Source organism: Malus sylvestris, chromosome 6, assembly GCF_916048215.2.
Source record: "Malus sylvestris chromosome 6, drMalSylv7.2, whole genome shotgun sequence".
NCBI classification, from domain to species: domain Eukaryota; kingdom Viridiplantae; phylum Streptophyta; class Magnoliopsida; order Rosales; family Rosaceae; genus Malus; species Malus sylvestris.
In genome coordinates, this window is record NC_062265.1 from 3229801 (window position 1) to 3238248 (window position 8448).

The window sequence follows — 8448 nt, forward strand, 5'->3', positions numbered from 1 at the left end:
TTATCAAAGAACTTTTGCAAATAAAAAATTCTAATAATAAGAATGTATGAAAAATATTCAAATGGACTAGAAAATAGAGAAAACCCTTATTATGTGAGAGTCTTCTACGAGTATAGATCTCAACTCTCAATGAAAGCATCAATTTGTGGATGCAAATTTTTTCCTCCTTGATCTTGGATAAAATTGCACCTACAAAACAATTAACACCTTAGGTCAAGGCCAAGAGCCTCACGCGCCCACGATGAATGGGGGGTTTTGGCCGAAGAACCTCTAATGCCAAAGTTAGAATTTAGAGAGAAAAAGTGTTTGAGAATTCTAGAGAATTTTAGTAAGAGTGTTGGAATGATTTTTTGGTGAAAATGGGAGCCTATTTATAGGGATAGGCCAATCCCTTTTGGAGAGGGAGTGGCCGGCCACTAGCTAGGGTTTTGTAGGTTAAATTTTGGTTTAATTAGGAGTTAGGAAATAATTCCTAATTAATCAAAATAATTCCCTAATTAACTTAGCTAATTATTATCATAAAAAGGAAAGATGTGATAGAAAAGGTATAAAGCATGGCTGATTTATTTTGGGGATGAAAGATGGCCGGCCTTTTGTGGGAGTTAGGGTGAAATGAATGTTTTAATTGACAATTAAGGGATTGATTAGGTGATTAATTCCTCAATTAGTCAATTATTATTATTTTTAAAGAAAGGTTTTAGGAAATATAAAAGGAATATATTATTTAGCTAATGGATTAGCTAAATAATGGAATATAAAACATATAGAATAAATTAGGTTTTGGGAATTACCTTATAGAACTGATTTGATGAAATATGCTTTAAATTGTTACCTATTTTGGTCATTTTTGACTTGGTTGAAAGATGATTGCCCGCTACTTACGCGTAGGGAACCCATTATGCCTCAAGGGTATTTTTGTCTTATTTTGCCTAAAAATTCACATATCGCCTTGTGATTATTTTTGGCTCCACACTATCCTCATTGAAAATCAAGCTAGGGCTATGAAAAGAAAACTTTAGTGAGGAATTTTTTTCTCGCTAAATATATAGTTGTTTGTTGCAATGATTGTCGTATAAAGAATTAGAGTATCTTTAATGTAAAAATACAATTTTGAGATGTAAAACCCACTATGATATCTCATTTTACATGTTCGAAGCAATCTTAAATATTAATTCTACTCCAATACAGAAATACAAGTTTCAAACCTCGTTTACTTTTCTGTCTTGAACTAATAGACCCCACCTCCAAGTTGAATTATATGGACTATATCGTCCGACCTCCAACCGTGTTGAGGACTCCGCCATGAGCAGTGGAAGTGGGAACTCACATTCAGATAAACGGACGGCCCAGATCCTTTGACCCCGTTCTCAACAGTTACAACCCTAGTTTTTTTTTTTTAATTTTAATTTTTAACAAACGATATTATCTTTGAAGGGGATGGACTTGGCCTCACAATAGACAAGTAATAATGTGGTTCGAATTCGCTGAATTGAATATAAAACTTCTTACTTACAAGTAAAAATGAATATCAATAAACCGTAATACTAAATAGTTGTTAAGTTTCAACCCCCCTCTCCTTCTAAAAGTCAATTTCCTTCGCTTAGCCATTTCCGCTCCCCACTGACTTTAATTTCCCTAGTTATAGCAGAAGCAATTACCGCACGCGACCGAAGCGCGAGTACAGTCCCCAAATCAAATAACAGAAGTTGCGTGAATACACGCGTCCTTAATTGGCTTGGGGGTTTTAGTCGAAAGAAAGGGGTTTGACTTGGGGATGAGACTTGTCTGGGAGAAACGCTTGCTCTTCCATCGAGAAACTGACACGTGTACTGAAACGGCCGACGACGAATTAAGTGGCGTTGATCGGTTTCTGTCGAAACGCATTTACCACGCACAGTAAATTAATAAATGTACAGATTTGTGGGGATGGAAAGAAAGAGTGTAAAAATGCTAAACGTAGAGAAATAGAGAGAGATGGAGAGAGAGGATGGGATACTAGCACCACTGGGTCTCTGAAGCTCTGAAGCACCAGCAGATCAACCAAACCAAAACGGTGAGTGATCGTTTTGCAAACAACACCGACACTACTTCTACTTCAACTGCATGGCTCTCTCCTCATTCTCTCTCTCTCTCTTTATCTTCCTCTAGTATCTTTACTGGTAGGTATCCATTAATTTTGTAGGTGGTAATGTTCATATTTAATGGTGATCTTTTTTGTTCCAACTGCAGCTGCCTGGAAGTATTGTTTTTTACAAAGTTTTAAATTTTATTCTGTTTTTTTATTTTTTTTATACTTGAAATGGTTTTGTTAATGACTTGGTGGATAGAAATATCTCACCTCATTTTTGACAAATTTTTCAACCTTGAGTACTTCTAATTTCAGCATTTTTAATGTCTCCTTTGCAATGTTTTGGAGCTATCAAAAAATAGAAAGGAAAAGAAAAGATATTATTTCCTCTGGGTTTAAGTACTCTTCTTGTTTAAGTAATGTTCAATAAATTTACTTGACAGATAATTGTGATTTTTGCTTTGTTATATATATATATATATATGTATGTACGTATGTATGTACGTATGTATGTATAAATGTTTCTGATCTTGTTTTGTGATACCAAATTTGAAAGTTTCAGGCTCAAACCTGAAGTGAAGAGAGAAGAGAGGAGCAAACCCTAGCTAGCTATCTGACAAAACTTTGAGTACTAGAGAGTCCAAGAAATAATGTATGGGCACTGCCAAGTAATGTCAAGCATGGCCATGGGAGGTGGCAACGTGGTCAGCCCGGAAACCCTCTTCTCGTCGCCGATCCAGAACCCTAACTTCAACTTCATGCCTACCCATCATCAGCTGCCCTTCCAGCCTTTCTCTTCCATTCTCAGTCCTCCTGTACGCAACCTTTCTGTTCATAATTTTGGCATTATTCAACAATCTCTTAACTAATTGTTAATTTGTAATGTTTGATCCTTTTAACTAACATTGTTTGCGATGATAAATGAAATAAACAGAAGGAAGAAAATGGGGTTCTGATGATGATGAAAGGAAAGGAAGATCAGATGATGGAGAGCGGGTCCGGGAGCGAGCAAATTGAAGAGAAATCAGGCAACGAACAAGAAGCCGACAACCAACTGCAACCGCCCAAGAAGAAACGCTACCATCGCCACACTGCTCATCAGATCCAAGAAATGGAAAAGTACTTCTACTATAGATCTCTCTCTCTCTCTCTCTCTCTCTCTCTCTCTCTCTCTCTCTCTCTCTAACAAAATAATTAACGTGTTAATTCCTTTACATATTACAGTATGTTTAAGGAGTGTCCGCACCCAGACGACAAGCAGAGGATGAAACTGAGTCAAGAACTGGGGCTGAAGCCGCGTCAGGTCAAGTTCTGGTTCCAAAACCGGCGAACCCAGATGAAGGTAATATTAACACGCTTCCCCAGAAGCCGCGTTCATCGTTCTTACTCAACGACTAGCTTTAAGCCCTAAACATATATAACCACGATCGCTCCATCTGTCTCTCTGCAGACTGCATATAAGTAATAGTCTTCTTTAGCAATTAATAAAGTCTGAAGCCAAATTAATATATGTGCATTAAACCCTTTACCAAATCATGTGCTTCCCAAAGTCCAGCAATAAATTATAGCTATCCATATCCCCTTTAGCATCTAGGATTGTCTTTTTTCTTTTTCTTTTTCTTTTCCTTAATTTTGTTTTATGCGTGCCATTAGCAGCTAGGGTTATGTCAAGTATTGTTACAGCTACGATTTATTATCTTAATTTCTGCTTAAATTTGACTAATTCTTCTGTTTGTTGTGGTTTGAAAACAAAAATTATTGTAGGCACAACAAGATCGGTCTGATAATGTCATGCTTAGAGCGGAAAATGAGAACCTAAAGAACGAGAATTACCGGCTACAAGCAGCGCTGAGCAATATTATGTGCCCCAATTGTAAAGGTCCTGCTATGATTGCGGACATTGGCTTAGATGAACAACATCTTCGCCTTGAGAATGCTCGACTCAGAGAAGAGGTATTGATACTTCTCTTAATTATTTTATGGTAATTTCATTATCAAAAGTTCATTCTTTTTTTCTTTTTTTTTGTACATGGAAAAAAAATAGCAGTGCAACTGTTTAATGTTTAATTATGATAATCAGCTGAATGGACTGCAGAACAAATTAATTAAGTTGAATAGTAATTTTGGATGATCAGAAGCAGTAAAAATTTTAATTGGATTGACTACAGCATATTGAAGAGAAATATATCTATTAATCATGCATTTTCATTTGTAAGTAATTGTTTAGGGTTGATAAGTTATTACAAAATTTGTGCTCACAGTTGGAACGAGTTTTCTGCTTGAATTCTCAATACACTAGTGGGCAGCAAATCCAAACAATGGCACCTGGAGCTCCACTAATGCCGGCGTTCAACTTGGATTTGGATATGAATATCTATTCAAGGCATTTCCAAGAGTACCCGATGACTTCTGCGGAAATGATTCCCATGCCTCTGTTACCACCGCATGTACCTTCTCACTACCCTGCTCCTGCTGGGAGTTGGGGTGGTGTCTTATCAGATGACGAAAAATCACTTGCAGTAGAGCTTGCGGTATCCTCAGTTGCCGAACTTATTAAGATGTGCCGGGCTGGTGAGCCTCTTTGGAGCCGGAACAATGAGAACGGGAAGGAAGTGTTAAATGTTGAAGAACATGCCCGCATATTCCCGCCATGGCCCTTGAACCTCAAGCAGCAGCCAAGTGATCAGTGCAGGACGGAAGCTACTCGCGATAGTGTTGTGGTTATCATGAATAGCATTAATCTTGTAGATGCCTTCCTTGATGCTGTAAGTGCCCTCGTTTTTATTAGAGAATTCATGCAATGCCTTGATTAATTAGTGAGTAATGTTCTTGGACCAGACAAAACCCTAGAATAAACTTAACCACTTTCATACATAGTTGCCAAACTATACAAATTATTCTTTTTCACTGTGTGATTACTTAATACTTAAAACAATTATTTCTGGGTGATCAAATATACCATATATCTATTATACTATAATCTGATAGATTACTTAATATTTAAAACAATTTTCTCTTATTTCAATTATCCTTTTGCAGAATAAGTGGATGGAATTATTTCCTTCTATAGTTTCAAGAGCTAAAACTGTTCAAGTTATTTCAGCAGATCCTTCAGGTCAAGCAAACGGTTCCCTTCAGCTGGTAGGTATCTCAAAGCTAGAAATTCTCAAATCATAACTCCGTATGTTCATCAAGACACATTAATTGGTTGTACTTAATTGGATTTGCAGATGTATGCGGAATTGCAAGTTGTTTCTCCTCTGGTGCCAACCCGAGAAACTCATTTTCTACGTTATTGTCAACAAAATGAAGAGGAGGGCAGCTGGGCAATTGTTGATTTTCCCATAGATAGCTTCCATGACAACCTTCAATCATCTTTTCCCAGGTACAAGAGATGGCCGTCCGGCTGTCTTATCCAAGATATGCCCAATGGATACTCAAGGGTGTGTTCCCGCTTCTTTCACTCAACCTCTACGCGCATGCTTTTAGTTTTCCAGTTCCCTAGTTTTACCCATCAAAATATCGTACTCCTTTTGCAATCATTTCCTATAACATGTTAATTCAACCGATTCAAGTTCGCTTCCAACGTACATTTATATGGCCTTACTAGCGAAAGTAAAAATGTACGAGGGAAGTATTAGATGTACCAGACTTACTATTTTCTGGCTTCTGCACAGGTTACATGGATAGAACATGCACAGATAGAGGAGAAACCTGTACATCAAATATTCAGTCACTATGTCTACAGTGGGATGGCATTTGGGGCGCAACGATGGCTTGCAGTCTTACAAAGGCAATGCGAAAGGGTTGCAAGTCTCATGGCCAGAAATATATCAGACCTCGGAGGTTAAATTACTGATCTTTCTTCTTATCATATAATCAAGTGATAATTATTTTTCAGAGATAAACAGTTACCTGTTACAAACTAGTTGCCAGCATTTATAATCAAGGAATCGTATAATTAATTGTTGGTGATTAACATATATTAATTGGCGTCTGTACATGTAGTGATACCTTCACCCGAAGCACGCAAGAACATGATGAAATTGGCTCAGAGAATGATAAGAACGTTTTGTGTAAGCATGAGCACCTCCAATGGGCAGTCGTGGACGGCTATATCTGATTCCCCAGGTGACACTGTTAGAATAACCACAAGGAAAGTCACAGAAGCTGGTCAACCCATTGGGGTCATTCTCACTGCTGTTTCTACCACTTGGCTCCCTTATTCGCACTACCGTGTCTTTGAACTCCTACGGGATGAACGCCGCAGAGCTCAGGTACTTATGTTGTTTCGCTAAAACAAGTAAAAACCAGCTATGGTTATTCTCTTGACACAAAATGTTTTGCTGATCTCTTTTAGCCTCCTGCATTATGTCAGCAGCTCGATGTTCTTACCAATGGGAATTCCCTACATGAAGTGGCTCACATTGCCAATGGCTCTCATCCTGGAAACTGCATTTCTCTTCTTCGCATAAATGTAAGCTTACGCACTCCCTTTGAATTTACTTCTACTAATATAACGTATTGCTACTTTACATCTTCCTTATAAATTATTCCTGTAGTTCAAATCTCCTTTTCATTTTCAATTCGTACTAATACATAACTGACCATCATATATTACTTCATACGTTTATATATACAGGTATCAAGCAACTCATCGCAGAACATAGAGATAATGCTACAAGAGAGCTGCACTGATGAGTCAGGCAGCCTGGTGGTGTATGCAACCATGGATGTTGATGGCATCCAGTTGGCAATGAGCGGAGAAGACCCATCCTGCATTCCCCTCCTTCCTCTAGGCTTTGTCATTGTCCCAGTGCAGCCTATGGAATCTAGTGCTGCCACTGCAGCTGATCATGGAACCTCATCGCCAGATCAGAATCAGGAAAAGCGCATCATGAACTCGGGTTGTTTGCTGACTGTGGGGTTTCAAGTTCTTGCCAGCACAAGCCCATCTGCAAAACTCAACCTCTCCAGTGTCACCGCGATGAACAACCATCTCTGCAACTCGGTGCAGCAGATCATTTCCGCCCTCGGTAGCAGCAACATTTGCACCACCGCTACTACTGATAATGTCAGTGTTGGCGTTATTTCTGGCGGATCTGACCATCCCACTGCTGCGACCCCGCAGTAACAGCTATATACATATAGCTGCACCTAAGTCTCTCTTCCTTCTTCCCCAACCAGAGACAAACCATCTAGCAGTTTGGTCTTGTTTTGTAATCATGCATGCATACTAAATTTAGGGTTTGCAATCGGAATTTGTTATTCATACTAAAAAAAAGTCATCCCGCATTCCTTTTATACCGTAATTAGTGATTCACTAAATTGGTACTTGAATCACAAGAAGGAATGCAGCATGACTTTTTTAGAGCGTGAATAACAACTTCCTCCTAATTTATATTTGTTAGTCCAAGGGCATTAGAGGTGTGTGGTAGTGGTCCTTTGGTAAATAAGAGGGAGATGCATGGTGTAAGCAGTAGTGGAGTGGTGCGTGGTAGTTGTTAGGTTGTGGATGTGGTGGTTGAGAGCGGGGAGTCAAGAGCGCACCATGTACAAGTACCCTTGGTTTCTGGTGAGGTTCAAAAAGTAGGCAAATTAAAGAGAATGGGGCCTCACCAGTCAGCAAGGGTGGTGGTTCGGGTATTGACTTCTCCCTGTGTGTTGCCTTTTCTGTCTTCTTTATTTTGCGTCTTCTATTTCTGGACTGACTTGTCTGTTGGCTTTTGTGTTTATGATAAGAATTTAATGCATCTGAATTTTTTTAATTTGGAAATTTTCACCTTTTTCTTTATTTCTTAGAATTTGTATCTTTATAAACACATACGGTTCATTTAGGCCAACTTCAACCATGACCTAAAACCTATTTTTACTCTTCTATTCCCCCCCCCCCCTCCAATTCAATCCAATTCGAGTTCTAATTTGGACCTTAAACCTAAAACAAAACCGAATACCAGCCAAGATTTAGCCCAAAAGCAGTGATAGAGCCCAGCTGTGCGCATGGACGCGCTACAAAAAGGCCCAACAACTCGCAAAACACGCCTCACGCGTTTTGCAGCCTTCAGCGCCCGGCATAGGGGGGCTCACTGTCAGGGCAGCTGTCGGCCACCATCACGAGCTCAACGACTCTATTTTTAATCCTACGGCTAATTTCATTGGACCGTTGATTGATCCAACAGTCCAGATTCAACTTATTTTTATAAAAAAAAATCTAATTTTAAAATACATTGAATCAATCAGCTGAGATTGAATATAATAAAATCTAACGGCAAAAAAAAAGATCTAACGGCCCAAATTTAAATCCAACGACTAAAATAATTAAAAAAAATTATTTAACTCAAAATTCACCTAAAAACTCTATAAATACCTATGTATTTGTT

At 38.6% G+C, this 8448-nt stretch overlaps 1 protein-coding gene across 8 annotated transcripts; it reads left to right on the forward strand.

Moving 5' to 3' along the window:
* Positions 1-1889: 1889 nt before the first annotated feature.
* On the forward strand, positions 1890-7836 carry LOC126625676 (homeobox-leucine zipper protein ROC3-like). 8 transcript variants are annotated; one of them, XM_050294711.1, is made up of 12 exons: positions 1890-2053; positions 2631-2883; positions 3003-3187; positions 3293-3410; positions 3833-4021; positions 4330-4833; positions 5108-5209; positions 5299-5511; positions 5746-5914; positions 6077-6345; positions 6429-6545; positions 6711-7836. In XM_050294711.1, exons 2-12 carry the CDS (start codon positions 2719-2721, stop codon positions 7200-7202), a joined length of 2523 nt encoding a protein of 840 aa, XP_050150668.1. In that variant the 5' UTR covers positions 1890-2053; positions 2631-2718; the 3' UTR covers positions 7203-7836. The 8 variants fall into 8 exon arrangements, with proteins under 8 accessions (XP_050150668.1, XP_050150675.1, XP_050150676.1 ...); XM_050294718.1 differs by having other exon boundaries at positions 6447-6545; XM_050294719.1 differs by having other exon boundaries at positions 6450-6545.
* The last annotated feature ends 612 nt before the right edge of the window (positions 7837-8448 follow it).